This window comes from Zalophus californianus, chromosome 2 (genome assembly GCF_009762305.2).
Source record: "Zalophus californianus isolate mZalCal1 chromosome 2, mZalCal1.pri.v2, whole genome shotgun sequence".
NCBI lineage: Eukaryota > Metazoa > Chordata > Mammalia > Carnivora > Otariidae > Zalophus > Zalophus californianus.
The window spans coordinates 117544045-117562847 of record NC_045596.1 but is presented as its reverse complement, the minus strand read 5'-3'; the positions used below and the strand labels follow the sequence as shown (position 1 = coordinate 117562847).

Sequence of the window (18803 nt, the reverse complement as noted above, 5' to 3'; positions counted from 1 at the left end):
TGTCTTGCCTCGCATCCAGCCCAGTCCTTTGTACATAGTGGGGACTCACTATGTCTTGAGTGAATGAATGATATTTGTTCATTGCAGAATGAATGAGTAAAGTAAAGTAAAACTGAAAAAAAATTTTTTTAAAGAAAATGAACGTAAATCCCAAAACTTGAGACAAGTCCTACTAGCATTTTTGGCTTCCTTGCTTCTAGTTAACTTTCTCTTGCTTCTTGTTAACTTTCTCTGTAAGCCTCACTACATATAAAGCTTTGAACACTTCAGTTTTCACTTAGAAGAATACTGTGAGCATTTTCTTATGTAACTACAAGTTCTTTGGAAATGTTACTTTAGTTGGTACAGCAAGAAGATTGTGCTCTAGAAGTAACACACTTCCCTCAGGTATTCTATATTGTTGGACTTTGTTACTTGAGATGTTTTGCTGCTACAAATAATGCTTCAGTGAGTATTTCTGCATGGCTATTTCTCTATGATACACTCTGGAAATGAAATTACTGAGTGAAAATGTCACAGTCCTATATGCAGTATATTGAAGTACCTGCCTTAGTGTAATGCTGTTTCTTCAAGAGAGAAGTTTTATTAAAAAAAAAAAGTAGCTCATTTTTACCTTATAGTTTATTGGTCATTTATATTGTATTGCTCTATAATAGCAACCTGTGCCCACTTTTCTCTTTAGTTTTTCATACTGATTTCAAAGCTATATGTTGAAAATCCAGCCCTTTATGAAATGTTCACAAATATTTCAAGTTTGATATATGCCTTTTAATCTTATTTTTCATGTTTTTAATATTTTTTGAATTTTATGCACATTTATCAATCTGTTCTGTGAATTGCTCAACTGCTTTTCCACATAGTTTCTTGCCCTACTTTGATATATTAGATATTTTCCTACTTAGATATATACTTATAAGCTATATCTTCTTCTAGCTGTATTAGTTTCTTCTTTACATTTAACTTTTTGACCTATTTAGAACTTATTTTGGGCTATCGTGTGAGATGAGGCTCTACCTAGTTTTTGGTTTTGTTTTTTGTGTTTTTGTGTTTTACAAAATAGCCAATTTTTCTAATACCTTCTCTCGGCCATCAAAGAAATGTTCCTAAAGACAATTGTATTAAAATAACCAGCCTCCAAAAACATCGTTCAGTGTTCACCATGAACTTTGCTTTCTCCTCCCAGGCGAGCAGGAACCAGCTGTAAGCAGTGATTCTGACATCTCGCTGATTATGGCAATGGAAGTTGGACTGTCTGATGTAGACCTTTCCACTGACCAAGACTGCGAAGAGGTCAAATCTTGAAACGGTGACTATAGAACAAAGGGATGGTAGGACCCAAGGGGAAGGAAGGGAGGAGAACCTCAAGAATTAGACCGGCTACACACACCTCCAGAACCGCTTGGTAACTCCACGGCGCTCAGCTCAAGAATGGTAATGAAAGCAATATCCAAAGTCACATTAATCAGGAAGCCATCTCTCCATCTGTACAACAGTCCATGGCCTTGGCAGCTGGGAAGTCGAAAGCTGATTTTCCCTCCCATGTCCTTGTAGACACACACACTTCAGAAGCTCCTAAAACAGACAGGACACGTTTAGGGCTTCTCAGTTTTATTTCCTTTTCTTCCAGGTCTTGTTTTGTTGTTTGGGGAATGTGGTTTGATTTCTTTGGCAGTTTCTTTTTAAAGACTGTGTGCAGTTTACGTGATGTCCACCCCTTTGGTTGACTCCAGCTTTTGTAGAGAGCTCTGTTTCGAAGCACCAGTTCCTGCTATGATCAGTTTGTACACGCCATCTCTGAGATGAATGGCCTTGACCTCTCAGCATGAAGTGTGCATGGCTTTGGGAAGTGCCTCAGCACCCTGAAAGTGTCTAAGGCCAGCTTTCCTTAAGAATCTAAATTCTTTTCAGTGGATCTTAAAGATCCTAGCTGCCAGAGACCCCAACACTAAGCTCTGAATCCGCTGAGGCTACTAATCATTTGCAGCCACATCACGCTGGTTCCCACTTGCCTCGCTCTGTTAATGGCCCACGTGACGTGAGAAGGAAGCTTCATTTTTGCCTGGATCTTAAAGACTTTGAAGTTCCAAACTCCGAAGCCCCCTCCAGGGCTGTAGCGCTGTTCTTCATGACTGACTATAGGGCTTGCAGCCGGGACTGCAAGCCCAGTCTTAAGACCAGATACCACATATTCTTCCCCAAAGCAAAAATGTCTGTGATCTTGGTCTCCCCGAGGCTAGAACAGTCTTTTGTTCCCTCCACAGGTGGCTTCTGCAGGCAATGGAGGCTTCAGAAGAGACCCAATCCTCTGGGAGCCCAGTGTCCAACACAGTGGGGGCTAAGGGATCGCCAGGGTTTTACCTTAATCCCAGCACACTTCTGTTAAACCTCACCAGACCTCAACGGAGGGTTTAGGGGAATCCTTAGCAGCTTGCTTCCCGGGGCTCCCCGAGTACATCTAAATACCAAGTGAGGAGGGACGTTTGATTTGATAAACCACTTGATCTAAAAAGTACAGCATGGGAATTTGCTAACCAAGTTTCTCCTGACGGAGAGAGACGAAGAGGGAGAGGAAAAGAGGCATCCAGTCGATACCGAAACCCACTGGCATTTTTAAACTACTTATGTTTTTATTCTTTTTTTGTAACTATGATAGAGATGTGCTATTTTTTCAGTGGGCAGTTTTGTAATACATTTAGACTGTGCAGATGCAGAGATGACTAAGGTGGTGAACGGTTTCCCTGGACAATCAGGGACCACCTCATCCTCTGTAAGAAGGCGATGCAACTGCGTGGGTTACTAAGAAGGAGAGCTTTTCTCACTGAGGTATTTACATCTTGGACGAGGCTTTTCCACCTCATTACACTAATACTCATCCAAAAACCGAGTGGGGCTGTGTCGTAAATCCCCACTGCCCTGCTGAAACATGCAGTGGATGTCAGACTACTGGTTGCTCTTTTTTCACCATCTTTAATGGTTTCCTATTTGATGCTTTCTAAGTAGGCAGCAAGGCAAGGAAAATGATTACCACCTTCAGAAATGTCACCTCTCTCTGGAAGTCTCGCACTTCCTGTAATGAAACCCAGTGTCAGTGTGCGAAGGCAGGCAAGGGGGGGCAGGAGTCCTGGGCATGAGCCACATGTTTGCTGGGCCTCATCTCCCTTCTCCCTCACCTGTGAAATGAAGAAGTTTCACAAGATGACGGCCAAAGCTCCTTCTGGCCTTAAGACTGCTAATGAGCGGTGGGGGGTATCCATGTTTTGGCAGATGGCGATGACATATAGCTGACTTCATACCTTAGGGAGGCAGTTCCTCGACACGAAACATACACTGATGGCTTTTGGGATTCGGTACTCCTATGTTGCTGAGAATGAATATCGACATGATGCAAAGTTGAAGTCCAAGTAGGAGTGGTTTTGTTTTGCCTTGTTTTAAAACCACTGTTAGTCACAGGGTTTGTAATCTCCGGATACCTCGGTGTGGGATTCTTCATCTCAAGGGGTTTCTTGTTCTTGGTCAGCGTGGGTTACACCATGTGCTCCTTCAGTCCGCTCTACCCGAAGCACATTTGGGTATTAACTTAGGTCAAGTGGAATTAGAAAGATAATCCAACAGCAAAAGAAATACAAACTGTATTCCATACCCAGGAGAGAAAATGCCTTTTGGATTGCATAGTTGTCCATTTGATGAGTGTTGTCTCTTCCTGCCAGTGACCAGGTAAATCAAGAATCAGTTGCCTATGTACGCCTCTGAAGCCTATGACTTTACCCCAAGGAGGTTCAGCTACAAAACCCTTGAGCCTAGGAGGCTCTCCATTTACCAAAGGTTTTTTTCCAGAGGATTTTCCTCTGGCTTTGGTGGTTAAAAAAAAAAAAAAAAAAAAAAAAAAAAGTTTAACCAGCATAGAAGGGTTTAAAAGAAATGAAAACCTTCTCCCATAACCTTCTTCACCACCTTCCCCCCACCTCCCAAAGAGGAAATTCTGAGCTGGGAACCCTCTAAAAGTATATGCAAACTTTATGCATATTTACAGATGCGCATTTTCCTATAATGAGTGTCCAGACCAGCACTATCCGATGGAAATATAATGCAAGTCACCCATGTAAATTTTACATTTTCTACTGGCTACATTTTAAAAAGTAAAAAGGAACAGTTCAAAATAATTTTAATAATATATTTAATCTTTTTGTTTCAACATGTAAAAAGTATAAGTGAAATATTTTACATTCTTTTTTGTACTAAGTCCTCTAAACCCATCGTGTGTTTAAGCTCCCAGCATGCCTCACTTTGGACAAGCTACATCTCCAGCTCTGTCTCAACAGCCACATGTGACCCGTGGCTTCCAGCTGGACAGCGCAGGTCCAGAGCTGCTCCAGTATTCTCACAAGATCCCCTGACCCTTGCAAAGAAGAAAAAAAAAAAAGTTAAAACCTAATTACCTCCAGAGAGAACTAGACTCCACCCAAGTTGCCTAATGAGAGGCCCAAAGATCTGTTTATTTTGTAATGGGTAAATATTCAGGCCCCCATTCTTTTTGAAATTTCTGCCTGACCTTTCTAACCATACATTGATGTCCATTACTGTTACCGTTACTTCGCTGACCAGTTGTTTTTTTAAAAAAGTCATACAAACCATGTTGATTTGGTGCTGAAACAAAATTATCTCCCTCACTTCTAAGACAAACCCTTAGACTGGTATGTGGCACTCAGGAACCAAAAAGAATTCCATCCAACTTCACCTCAACCCTTAGTTCTCCTGCTTCCGGGCTGGCAGAAGGCCTTTTCCTGGTGCCAGTGCCCCCTGGGGATTTGAGGGGGGAAAGTGGGAAGTTACGTACTGACTCCAAATACACGACTCTTGAGTGGCCTCATTGAGAAGAAGTCTTTGGGGATGTGACTGCCCAGCCCTATTGGATGAATCAGGACAGCCGACAACCGCCAGCTCTCAACTCAGAAGTCAGCATCCTCTCTCACCCAAAGGCTGTGGGCAAGAAAGAGAGCATTTCCTTTCCCTCAGAAGAACTGAGAGTCACCTCTAGGAATTGCCTCTTCCGTGTGGCTGATCCCTTTGAGAAGAACTGAGCCCTGATCATGAATACAGCAGCTAAATGTTGATTTAGTCTCCAGGGCTTAGTTACCCCTGAAATGTTAACTCCATCACCTAGGAAGGAAGAAGGGGAGTTAGAAGAAGGCAGAAAGTGAATAGTGGAGGGGCGCCTGGCTGGCTCAGTCGGTAGAGCATGCGACTCTTGATCTTGGGGGTGTGAGTTCAAGCCCCACATTGGATGTAGAGATTACTTAAAAAAAAAAATTCTAAAAAAAGAATAGTGGCAAAAGCACCTACCTATCTCTGGCATCACCTAGTCACGATGGTAACCGTGGAGGCAAATCCCTGTCCAAAGTTTTTTTTCAGCATTTCCCTCGTTTTGGACATTCACAGGTCTGGGTTTGGTTATGTCAGAAACCACAATGCCCAATGGCTACTTCAGACAGTGCCGACATCCTTGCGGCTACCACACCTTCAGAACCAAAAATGATGATAGATAGCCTAACATGGGGTTCTTTCTTATTTATGAGTTGTGGTTTGCTGAAAATTCTTGCAGAGCATTAAAAAATAAGTGGCATTTAGTTATCCACTGAATGCATCACCTTGACTGAAAACAAAGAAATCTCATTAAATCAAAACTCAGAAAATCTGAGATACAGAGTCACATCCTCTGTGGAGCGAGGACCCAGCCCTCTGTGGTCTGGGGCCCCCACAGCAATTTCCAGTAGCATTTTTTATATGCTCTTAGATTTCTTTCCCTTTTCTCTCTCTCTCCTCTGTGTGTGTGTGTGTGTGTGTGTGTGGCCTTCTCGGACTGCCTGTCTCTTTCTGTACACACACCTACACACATTCTTTTCCCATCTTTCAGGACAAAAAAACCTTGGTGGCTTTGGATCTATAGACTTAACATTATTGTGATTACCATTTATTGTGATTACTGTTACTGGTGTTGGTGTTTTTCTTGTTTTTATTGTGTGGCAATGTCTATATTTGCACTTCTGATGAGGAAAACCAGTTTAGTCTAAAGGCAAATTAACTTCCTCCATAATGGAGTTAGCCATGTTTTCACTTCTCCTAGCACGAATTTAATCACAGACCATTATAGCTATTGCCTTTTTTTCAGGCTTCCTTGCCAGAAAAGTCTCCTAGGCAAATAATGTGAAAGTCACAATTCCAGAATGCTGTCGAGATCTGTTATCTTCTACCTTGAGCATTTGTGACCTTCCTAGTTCACCAGAGGTCCCTGAGATTAGGACTTCTTAGAAAAATGAATGGGCCAGACTGTATCCGATGTCCACTCATGCTTCATAACTCAGCTTCTTAGCACAAGAACTTCCTCTTTGTAAGGGATCTGAGAGGCCATTTCTTCCTTAAGATTGAAAAAGAGACACAAAGAAACCATTCTCCTCAGGTGAGGGACACAGGTGCCTTGCACAGTGCTGTGTGTCACTGACGTGTAAATTGATGATGGCAGTCAAAAGGAGGTGAGAATACTAGCCTGCAGGAAGTGAGAAAGAGGATGGCCGGATATGAACATGGGCACTCTTCCCAAATAAATGCTCATCCCCTAGGTTTAGAGCTGACCCGGTGTTTTGGGGTGTGTATGTGTGTGTTTAAGGAGTTTAACACTCATGGTTGCAAAGAAGTTTGGGATTGCCTGAAAGATAAATTAATTCTGAGAAACAGGAATGAGTTTCTCAGCATCACTTACCTCTTCTCTTTGCCTGCTCTCCCCATCTCACAGCTCCAGGCCCTTTGTAATAGGAACAGTAATTTGTTAAAACAAAAAACAAAACAAAACAAAACAAACACCATAGATTGGTAGCCGCGCTTACACTTTGACCCCCTGTAATGACACGAAATTATCCCAAAACTAAACAGGTGATTCCGGATCCTAGATGTAGGTCCCTAATTATCAAGCCCTTTAATGACAAAACCTGCTTGTTATGCAAAGAACCCGATGAGGTCACTCACATATCTCTTTAACACCCTGTGAACTACGCCTGCCTCAGTCAAGTGGCTTTTTCAGGAATCTCAGCGATCAAAAACCTTTTCATCCCTGTGCTACTTTTGCACTTACTACAGAGCCATTCACTCCATAGCCACCTGAGAAATGTTTGTTGATGATAATGATAAGGCAAGAACATAGTCTCTTAAGGGGTCTGCAGGTCTGTACGGAGCAAGGGAGAACTGTGAAGAAGGAAGCTCCACCCAAGGTACCCAGAATCACTGCTTGGCAGAATGTCTGTGGTCTTGTCATCCTTACTGAATTGAAAGGCTCGGAGAAGCAGGAAAATGTGAGGACCATGTGTGCTATGCAAACCAAAGACCGATCACCATCCAGATGGACACATGTTCTTCCATTGACTCGTTTAATTTTCTCCTAATGTTCTCGTAAATAAAAGTGAAGATGGGTTGCCTAGTCAGACGAAACTGTGAAACCTTAGGGGGTTTTCTCTTGCAGGCTGGTGACTGCCCTTACTAAATCCAGAAGAAAAAAAAAAGTATCGTGGCCTTAGTACCACACCATCTTTAAAGTCTGGTGTTTTCGTCTCCTTTTTCCCTCAAAAAATTTTAGACAAAACTAGCGCTTTATCGTACTCGGAATTACTGTTCTGAGAATGTGAAGATTTTAAATAGCCAAAGAATTTTCATGTAGGAGAGCTTCTTAATTAGAGTGTATCCCACGCTTTTGAAGAAAATACCAAACTGTTGCCTGCACGAATACACAGCGGAGCAGTTGAAGGAGGATTGCCCGCGTAAGGACTTTATGTTGGCATCTGTGGTACTTACTGGTCTGTAGGCTGTTATTGCAAGGGGCAGGGCGCCCTCTGCTGGACTAATCGCCATTATTCTTTCAGCCAGTTAATTTGACGAGGGTCACCATTTCCTCAAGGACCAGTTATTTGCCTTTCGTTATACAGTTTTTATTCAGTAGTTGATAATTTGGTCCACGTTTATCAAAAGAGGAAGGAATGTCACAAGCTCGGGAAAGTTGAAGGGGAGCCCCACAGAAGATCTGACTGTCCGCAGCCCTTTCTTCTGCAAAATGTCAAAGCTTATCCTTAGTTCTGTTGGCAAAGAAGATGCCTCTGGCTGGAGTGTTTGTGCGGAGTTCGAAGGCAAGGGCCTGAGTGTTTGGTAACTTATCTCAACTCTCTTCTTGTCATATCACAAAGGAAGATCAATAAACAGACTTCTTTCATATGAATGTAAATGGTGTGAAATACTGACGTGTTTTGTACATGTACATAATAATGTATTTACTTCCTGCTCTCACATTAGTAATCTGAAATGGTTGTACCATTTTATAATTAGAAAGAGATGTAGGGGGTGGGGGAGGGTTGGGAGGGGCTGTTATTTTTATAGTGGGATGTCCCTTATATTTAGAAAACTTGAAGTAATTTTGTACTTGTGAAAAGTTACATTCCATTCATCCTGAAAAATGATGGGACTTGTTCTTTAAAATATTCATGAGCTGGGAGGATGATTATTCTAGTTTCCAGGGGAGCCTCCCAAGCAGTGTATATGTGATACCCAATTTTATAGACTGCAGACCATGACCAGCAATTGCCCTTTCAATAATGTGAAAAGAAAAAAACCGACTTCTTTTAACCCCTTTGTATATAACATTGTTATTTGCACCAAAAAAAAAAAAAAAATGTGCTACAAAGAATTTACTATTATACAATATTCAGAATTGGCACCATAAATCAATCTCTAGTATTAACCTGCTAGCGGCAAAAAAATCCAGTGGATTTATTTTTCCTCCTTATACATGAATTTTTGTGCTTTTATCGTAAAACAAATGATGTCACAGGTAGAATTTTACTTTGGCCAGTCTGCAGATCATACACACGGTGGTGCCATCATGCTATTACCCAGCCTCCACATTCAGATCATGGGACAGCTTCCTGGATTTATTTGCCACATGACTCAAAAATCACAAATATGACCCCTGATGACGTTTGCATGGATAGCTTTTAATTTGGACCTTGGTTAGCTCTTCATTGCCGAGAAATTTAGTAGCGGATTATGTAGCTTTTTTACCAAAACATCATCTTCTGTACAAAGTCACAGGTATATTTAAATGATTGGTGAAGGCGGTATAGTTGGTTTGGGGGGTTTTTTGGAGGGGGTGGGGGGAGGGTGGTGTAAATCTCTTTCTCCTTCCTTTTTCCCCACCTCAGGCACCCACCTTACTCCTTCCAGAGCACTTTATATCTCTCTTGAAATACACAGAAGTTTAAAAAACTGTCCTTAAAGGGATTTGTCTTCTATTAGGAGACATGGACTTTTATTTTGCTTTATTCTATTATCTATGTGTTTGGAGAGCATAAACAGTCTGTCTCATACTGGGCTAGTGAAGAAATGTTAAGGATGATAGTTGGAAACACTCAACCGTACAACATGGCTATTTTTGTTATATAGAAGACTATAATGTAAATAAGTGCAATCGTGTTCTTATGTACTGGTAAAAAAAAAAATGCAACTTTAAAGATTTGAAGAGGATTGTGAATTCCAGGAAATTTCGTTGCAAAATTTTGTTTGGTTTTGTTTTTTAATAAAATGGAACCAGATGCCTGTGTTCGTGTCATCCATATTTCCTAACCACGTTGGCTCCTCTTGAGTTCCAGAGGCGGCACTATGGATTTTAATACATTGGTATTTATCATTAAATCATGATTATGTTTTAAAAACATTAAAATGAGAGATTTTAATAACTTTTAGTTCTCTCTGGTGCCAGGCACCTGACCTCCTTTTAGCTCTGTTGCTCTAAGTGAAGTGATTAGAAAATTTTGAGCAGGGGTGCCTGAGTGGCTCAGTCGGTTGAGCGTCTGCTTTCAGCTCAGGTCATGGTCCCAGGGTCCTGGGATGGAGCCCCACATCGGGCTCCCTGCTCAGCGGGGAGCCTGCCTCTCCCTCTGTCTTCCACTCCCCCTGCTTGTGCACGTTCTCTCTCAAATAAATAAAATCTTTATTTAAAAAAAAAAAAGATTTTAAGCAACTCAGAAGAAGAATAGCAGCTGAATTAGCCTGAGATGCTGTTCCGTGGGCACTGAGCATTATTGTCCATGCCGTCTTGGGCAGGGTGCCCTAAGCGGGGACCACCAGATGGGCTGGGGTGGCAAGGTCTTTTTTTATATTTACTTATACTTTTCTAAAGGATTTTTGACAGCAATTCCTTGGAATTAACAATGGTATGCTAAGGAAATAAAAAATATGGAAGCTGCCAGCCTGGGGGGGTGGGGGTCAGAAAGGAAGGTTAAAAAAGGAGAGAGGTACCCCTATTTGCTGTTATCACCTACCCAAAACCGCCAGGTCCCTTGGTGTGCCTTTGACCCTCTGTCTGGCCCATCTGAGATTGCTGACACTTCCCCCGGAGGAGCAAGCAGAGTTAGACATGCCCACTGCAGTTCGGCCAGGGACCGAAGCCCTCCACCTGGCCAGGCACCCGTCCAGGAGCTGCGGATTCTCGCAGGTCTAGTATTTCCCAGCTAGCAAGAAAAAAACCCAATGGATTCATTTTCTTCTTCCTAAACATAAATGTGTGTGATTTTATTGTAAAATGAACGATGTCACAAATAGAATTTTACCTTGCTTCCCCATGCGGTCTTTCTGGCCAGTCTGCAGATCTTACACATGGTGGTCCAGATGAATCTGCCAGAGTCTGCCGGCAAAAGTTGAACTGTGTTGAGCACTGTGGCCTCCTGGAGCTCCTTCCTACCGAAATGGCCAACTGCTGTGTCCATAGCCAGGAAACCATTCGTGCCCTGAAGGCAGGCTTTGCTCTAGACGCCAGTCCTGGCCTAATTTGTAGGTAGGAAGATAGGCTAAGGGAATTGTTAGTGACAGTAAAGATTGTGCCACCTCAGAAGGCAATTTATTTATTTTTTTAAAGATTTTATTTATTTATTTGACAGAGAGACACAGCGAGAGAGGGAACACAAGCAGGGGCAGTGGGAGAGGGAGAAGCAGGCTTCCCGCCAAGCAGGGAGCCCGATGCGGGGCTCGAACCCAGGACCCTGGGATCATGACCTGAGCCGAAGGCAGACGCTTAACGACTGAGCCACCTAGGCAAAGGCAATTCAAACTTTGTTTATGCTTTCGTTACTGCAATTTTAACCTTCCCAGACACCTATTATCAGTCATGAAGCTGACACCTGTGTGTGTGGCTCGGTGGCGGGGGGGTGGGGGCTATGACCCAGGATCTAGAAACCATCTCTTCAACTTCCACCCTCCTCCTGCTGGACCAGGGTTTCACAAACTGGACAATGGATTCTGTGGGACTTATTCCGGGATCTGTTAGACATTACAACACAGAGTGCCGAGGTCAGCTCAGTTGGAATAAGGTTTCATAGAATACATTAGAAGCTATTAAAAACTTTCAAGAAGGCTTTTTATTGAGTTGCCCATTTAATTGTACGTAACTCAGCTTTCCTTAAGCTGATTGGTGACAATCATCTTTTTCAAAGGTCGTCATTTTCAAAACTGCACGGCACAAGGCCACTTATGTGAAACATGTTGGTGTTCAAACTAGAAAAAGGCTGCCAGACCTTGTCTCCTACCTTTCTGTCTCGTGCACCCCACAGGCCACCGCCTCTCCTGCCCCTGCTCTAGCTCTCGGGAAGGTGGCACCGGCAGCCTGGGGCCTGCTTCACCGGAGAGGAGCTGTCCACGGAAGCAGGCCACTGGGCGCTGCTCAGAGCCACCCACATGCCAGGGAGCACCAGACGGCTCCGTGGCTTACTGTCGCTTCTCCCGGGGAAATAGAGGCCCTGCCCTCCAAGACACTCCACTTTGCCGGCTTTTTTTTTTGAGAAGTCATGCGGCATATCCGTCCTCTGGAGAATGGGAAATGTAAAACTCCTCAGAGCTTTGTAGTAAGCCAGCTGGGCCAGCTTTACCCCTTATTCTTAAGTCTATTAATACCTATGTTTGGGGTACAAGGCGCTAAGCCATTATTTAAAAAGTACAAAAAGGGACGCCAGGGTGGCTGAGTCGGTTAAGCGTCTGCCTTCGGCTCAGGTCATGATCCCAGGGTCCTGGGATCGAGTCCCACATCGGGCTCCCTGCTCAGCAGGTTGCCTGCTTCTCCCTCTGCCCGCCGCTCCCCCTGCTTGTGCTCTCTCTCACACACATACAAATAAATAAAATATTTTTTAAAAAATAAAAAGTATAAAAAATGGGGGCACCTGGGTGGCTCAGTTGGTTGAGCCTTCGACTCTTGGTTTCCACTCAGGTCATGATCTCAGGGTCATGAGATTGAGCCCCACTTCCGGTTCTGCACTCAGTGCAGAGTTTGCTTAAGATTCTCTCTCCCTCTCCCTCTGCTCCTCCTACTTGTGCTCTCTCTCTCTCAAATAAATCTTACCTAGGTCTCGTAATTCCTTCAAAACCAGTGATGATGTCTCTTCTCATCTCTTTGCCTTGGTTGAGCAATACTTTGCACCAGATTGGGGGACAGGGATGGTGGGGAAGAATGTGAATTAATTTTACTCTGTGATACTTACTATACATAGAAGAGATAAGCGTCCACTGGTGTGAAATTCAGATGACTGAGAGAGGTCTCCTATTTATGAGACATTTTAGAATAATTGTGCCGTCATCCTTAGTGATCCAAGGACAGAAAACCAGTCTACCTCTTATTCCATCACATTCATTGGTATAGTTTCCCTCAGGTCTCTGTGATTCTTTGTCCTTGGCTGTGAGAATAAGGAACAGTGATGCCATCAAAGACCAGGGGGCCCTCAGCTTCTGGTGAGCAGATGTCCCTTCATTGATTTGCGGTCCACAGCACCTTGCACAGAGCGGGCGCCTCCCTGAGTCTCCAAGCAGCGGACACACTGGGAGGTAAAAATTCGACTCCCCAGGCCCCTCAGACCTTTTTGTCGTGGAAGACATTGCCATCCTCTCCCCGTGGGAACATCCAGAAGGTCTGATCATAGTCAAGACCCCCTTAACCTAAGCACCCCCTGCATGCATCCCCCTAATGTTCCTGCCTTCTTTGTTCTTAAGGATCATTTACCGAATCCTCAGGGGGGAAGCCAGGGCCAGCCTTCGTGGGCAGGCAGCCACGTTTGGCTGCTATGAAAGCTGTACGTCCAACACAGCGGCTACTGAGGTGGTAGATCTAGTGGGAGCCAAGGGTTTCAAACCTCTAAATAAAATTACCTACATCATTCAGAGCTTTCGAAAATGGCATCAGGATCTGTAAATAAATGTGGGAGCCGAGAAGTTAATTACACAACCTGAGAATACAATAGAGGTAGACCTGAAACTAAGATCCCATCAGGCTGGGCCTGGGCTGATGTCTGAGAACACACAGCTCTCCCTGTACGACGGGGAAAACTGAACGTGGTCCATCTGCCTCATCACTTTCTCTTCCCCGCTTTTTTATTTCTTTTGTTTGAAACCAGGAGGAGGAGAAAAAGGGAGAATGTTAATGAGGACCGGAGTGAGGGCTAAGAACCTGGGGTTCCTGAGTTGCCAGAGTTCTCCCGGCTGTACCATGTTCCTTCCATTAATGGGGAGGCAACTCCAGACTACTCAAAAATCTCGGGAATGAAAAAGCAAGAACTGGAAGTTGGACTTCAGTATATCAACAGGGAGGTTACTGTGTAGTCGAGAAACATTCCCCGATCAGAAGCAGTTCTAATCTGGAAACAGAATAGGATGGATACAACCCCAGGGGGACGTGTGCAGGGACACGTGCACACCCCCACAACTCGCCTACCCATGCGAAACCCACCACCGCCCGCGCGGGTCCCCAGTGAGCGCAGTCTAATTTTAGCTGTGCAAGAAGCTCACTGCCGCAAGATCCCAATGTGAGTCATTACTTTCTAGACGCGCTCCTTCAAAATAAAATTATTATTTTGTGCTTTCCAGAACTGCCTCACAAACAGCCTGCCCTTGTTCTAGCCTCTGCTATAGCACTGAGATTTGCTTTACAGGAAGGATAGAGGGAGGAGTTCTTTTCCATATATTATGGGGAAATAGAGGTCCAAGAAACCCCCTAAACTACAGAACACTTAAAAATATGAGGATCTGATATTAGAAATATCCTTTAAGATGAATAGCTAAGCTGGTGGTAAAGTAAGAGAGATTCTTGGAAACTAGAGACCAAAAGAATGTTCTACCCAGAGGGTAAAAAGAACATCAGAAATGGAGTTTGCCCTGGGGACATATGCTGATCTTTGGTTGTCTAAGGATCCACAAATTTTTTTTTTCGTAAAGGGCCAGATAATAAATACTTCAGGCTTTGTGGGCCACATGTGGTCTCTGTAACTTTCCTTCCTTACTGCTTTTTAACACTTTAAAAATGTAAAAACTGCCCTTAGTTCAAAGGTGATACAAAAACTGGCCAAAGGAAGGCTTTATGGTGCTCCTGCCAGGAATAGGGACAAAGTCCAGGGTCAGAATCAGAGACTCTGGCACAAAACCAACACCCACAGTGGTAGATAAACTAGGAAAACCTTGGTCAATAAACTATAAAAACACATGTTCATAACTGGTAGCATTGGTTCTAGATAAAGTGTAGAAAAGATAAGTCCCCTGATCCCACCTCTTGTTCTCAGATGCCCTAACCACAAATAAGCCTTCTCGTGAGCTCTGGACCCAAATCCAACCACCAGTGTGACCTGAATACCTAAGGCACAGATTTAGTGTAAAGTGGTTCCAGATTGATAGTTACACTGTTTGGTAGACTCAAACTCATGAACTCATATCCTCACTGGAGGAGTACTCTGAACCCGGGTCGGGAAAAGACCATACAGTCCCAATCACAAATCTCAAAATATATGAGAAAACATGCCATAGTAAGGAAGAGAGTGCAGAGGCAGACTCAGAAAGATTGGCCAATGGGAAGTATCAGGTACAGGATATAAAATACGTGTGCAGTTGAGTCCCCCAGTTGATATTAACGTATCCTGAGGTTGAAAACACCTTTCTAGTCATTTGAAGCCCAGAGTTCCCAAAAGCGAGATGGGAAGGGGGGAATAGGTGAAGTCATTAGTCTGGTTGGGCTATTCTGATCTTATGACGATGGACTTGGAGAAGAGTGAATTTCATCCCTAAAATGCTTTACTGCTTCAGACTCTCTGACTTGCAGATAGGGAAGGGGTAGTCAAGGCTTCTCCTTACACTTGATGCGCAGGGTCCCACCTGATCTAACCCTGCCTAGAGCTCCCATGTCCTTCTGTCTGAACATACTCACCTGACTGCCGGGCTATGGCCACCTTGTATCTGTTGGTTCAAAGCTGTATCCTCAGGATCCAGGAGGAGCTCAGTGAAGATTGTTAAACCCATGACCAAATGAACTAGCCAGGCTCAGCCTCAGCCCAAAGGCCCCAAGTCCAACCTGGCATACTAATGGAACGCATTGCATGCTGAGGAATTGCTGCTATGGACTGAAGAATAAACTCAGCAGGGACTTTAAAGTGAATACACAATGCTCATGATCATCGCTGTCATATTCACGTTAGTAATCATGGCAAGCATTTGAGTGTAAGAGTTCCTTGGTGCATTAGCTTGTCGGTAAGGGCTTTATGTGCCTCGTGTCCTTTGACCCTCGACATAACAGTTGAGGAAAGTACTGTTGTTATTCCCATCCTACAAATTCTAATAGTAAAGCTTAGGAAGGAACTTGCCCAAGATCACATAGAGGATGAGTGGCAAACCCAGATCTCTCTGGCTCCTAAAAGCAATCCTTCACCACCGACTTATACCGCCTTCCCTCTTCTGAAAGGAAAGCTGACAAGTTTCTCTATAAAATAAAAGGAAAGAAACTTAAATTAAAAAAATAAAATAATGGGGCACCTGGGTGGCTCAGTCCATTAAGCGTCTGCCTTCAGCTCAGGTCATAATCTCAGGGTCCTGGGATTGAGCCCCGCATCAGGCTCCCTGCTCAGTGGGGGTTCTGCTTCTCCCTCTCCCTCTGCTCCTTCCCCTGTTTGTGCTCTCTCTCTCTCTCTCAAATAAATAAATAAAATCTTTAAATATATATATATATAAAATAAAATAGCTTTGCAGTGGAAAAATCCATCAGACACCACCTCAGCCAGGCGATCACAGCTAACCTCGACAGCAGTGAGTCATGTTGATAGTGTGTTCCTAGATATGATGTGATGGGAGTGTTACTTTACCTCTGCAGTCTTCCTTCCCAAACCCATAACCCAATCGTAACCATGAGAAAAACATCAGACAGATCCACATGGAAGGGCATTCTAACTGAATATATGACCAGTAACTCCTCAACACCATCAAGATTGTCAAAAGCAAAGTCACAGAAACTATCCAGAGGTGCCGAAGGAGAGGTGACAATGGAATGTAATGAGGTGTCCAGGATGGGATCATGGAGCAGAAAAAGGACGTTCAAAGAAAACTAGTGAAATCCAAATAAAGACTGAAGGTCAGTTCCTAGTACTATACCAGTGTGGACGCCTTAACTGTAACCAATGTGCCATGGTAATGTCAGATGTTCACAGTAGGGGAAACGAGGTGAAGGACATCCAGGACCTCTCTATACTATCCTTGTAACTTTTCTGCAAGTATAAAGCTATTCTAAAATAAGTTTGTTTTAAAAGATATTTTTTTAAAGATTTTACTTATTTATTTGAGAGAGAGAGAGAATGAGAGACAGAGAGCACATGAGAGGGCAGAGGGTCAGAGGGAGAAGCAGACCCCCCTGCCGAGCAGGGAGCCCGCCGCGGGACTCGATCCCGGGACTCCAGGATCCTGACCTGAGCCGAAGGCAGTCGCTTAACCAACTGAGCCACCCAGGCGCCCTTAAGAGATATTTTTATCAAATATAAGAAATCACTGGATCACTAAAAACACAGAACTCGGTCTTTGATGATACCGTGGAGTATCCTTCCTGGGAAATTTTAGGAAGAGAACAAAGAACTCCGCAACCTAAAGATGTTAGATGTCTTTTTCGTAAAGCGGGAGACTGGACTGAATTGTTTCTTCACATCAATTCCAGATTTTTAGGACTATAAAATTTGCGATGCGTATTCATTGTTACAATGACTCTTCAACCCAGAGTAACTGGAAAATATGCCAAATGAGAAGCTAATTATTTACAATTATATATCAGGGTTATTGCAGAGGTAACGCGTAGGTTTCTTAGCTGGTGCGCAGTAATTACATTTAACATCCGATGGGTAAAGCACGCACACACAAATGCACCAAAGGTTACAGGACTCTTGCCCTTTGTGTCGGTAATTTTTGTTTAAAGTTTCTTTTAAGAAAAGAAAAAAAAATTTTTTTTTTTTATTTGACAGAGAGAGACACAGCGAGGGCGGGAACACAAGCAGGGGGAGTGGGAGAGGGAGAAGCGGGCTTCCCGCCGAGCAGGGAGCCCGATGCGGGGCTCGATCCCAGAATCCCGGGACCATGACCTGAGCCGAAGGCAGACGCTTAACGACTGAGCCGCCCAGGCGCCCCGTTTGTGTGGGTATTTATGTAGTTGAGCTGTGTTTCTCCCAGTAGGGGGCTCTGATGCCCATCAAATGGAAAAGACACCGCGGCACTTAGAGCCTAGAGGCAGGTGGATTCCACTGTGAAGAGTTTGTCAGGTAACTGAGGAAGAGTAAGCATCCCGAAATCTTCTCCAGTAATACTTGTAGGGCAGGAAAGGGGGACTAGGCAATAGAAACCAACATGGTTGGGGTAGAGGTGTTTCACAGAGGGGAGAATAGGGATTTTACCAGAAAACCGAGCCCTTAGGCCTACGTATTACTGAAACCATAGTATCCCTCCACGAAAAGCTGGCTAGAAAAGACAAAATTAGAAATGCCCTGTCCTTGACCAGATATGTTTTCCTGTAATGTGGGAAGAATGTTCTTAGAGTATCATCTACTCATTGTTGACCACAATTGTATTATTCCATGTAGCATTTCACGAAATAGCTCATGCACTTAATTCTTCATCTAAACACAGCAGCGCGCACACACACACACACACAGTGACCCAATTAAAATCCTTTAATACGCTCCCATTTCTATTAAGTCCAAGTACAGTACAAAATTCTGAACATGATCTAAGTCTGTTGAGCTAGTGCCTGAAAACATCTCTAGAATTATCTTGTATCACTCCTTCACTCATTCCCTGGGCTCCAACCCCTCTCCCCTCCTTCTAGTTACTGCCTACTTATCCTTGGGATCGCAGCTCAAAAGCTTTTCCTTGGAGAAACCTTCTCTCACCCCTAGGTTGGACATCCCCGTTAAAGGCGTACATAGATAGCACTTTGTACTTTGCCTTCATAGTTCTAATGATGGGTCTGCTCCATGGGCTAAACATAGCCCTAAACGACAGTTTGCAGTAATAATTCACTTATGTGATTGTTAGATTGAGATCGAGTCTCCTCTGTGGGCCGCAGCTTCCTTGGGGTTAGGGTTCGCGGTTTTTTTGTTTGTTGGTTGGTTGGTTTTTTTTAAGATTTTATTTATTTATTTGACAAAAAGAGACACAGCGAGAGAGGGAACACAAGCAGGGAGGAGCCCGATGCTGGGCTTGATGCCAGGACCCTGGGATCATGACCTGAGCTGAAGGCAGACACTTAACGGCTGAGCCACCCAGGCGCCCCTAGGGCTTGTGTTTTGATTCCCCATGTATCCCAGTGCCCAGCATAGGACCTGGCCTAGAGCAGGTTGTCAATATATATTTGTAGAATAAATGATTGAAGGAACAACTAGGTTCTTGACAGCTGTCTAGCTCATTGCTACCTATTTTAATTTTTTCTTCCAAAAAGAAAAACA

The 18803-nt window shown here is 43.7% G+C and overlaps 1 protein-coding gene and 1 long non-coding RNA gene across 4 annotated transcripts in view; one reads left to right on the top strand and one right to left on the bottom strand.

The window, feature by feature from the left end:
• Positions 1 to 18803, top strand: part of RNF150 (ring finger protein 150) — a 290525-nt gene that overhangs the window by 254407 nt on the left and 17315 nt on the right. The window contains exons 7-8 of one of the 3 annotated variants that reach the window (XM_027599126.2): positions 1184 to 1306; positions 2262 to 2369. In XM_027599126.2, the coding sequence (XP_027454927.1) occupies positions 1184 to 1302 (119 nt within the window). In that variant the 3' untranslated portion in view covers positions 1303 to 1306; positions 2262 to 2369. Of the gene's footprint in view, positions 1 to 1183; positions 1336 to 2261; positions 2370 to 18803 lie in introns of those variants that run through there. The other 2 variants (XM_027599127.1, XM_027599125.2) reach the window with 2 other exon arrangements.
• The window catches only part of LOC113924841, a 59495-nt gene continuing 47445 nt past the window's right edge, over positions 6754 to 18803 (bottom strand). The window contains exons 2-3 of the long non-coding RNA XR_003520826.2: positions 10641 to 10714; positions 6754 to 6796 (exon numbers count right to left, since the gene is read on the bottom strand). This is a non-coding gene — a long non-coding RNA (uncharacterized LOC113924841). The remainder of the gene's footprint in view (positions 6797 to 10640; positions 10715 to 18803) is intronic.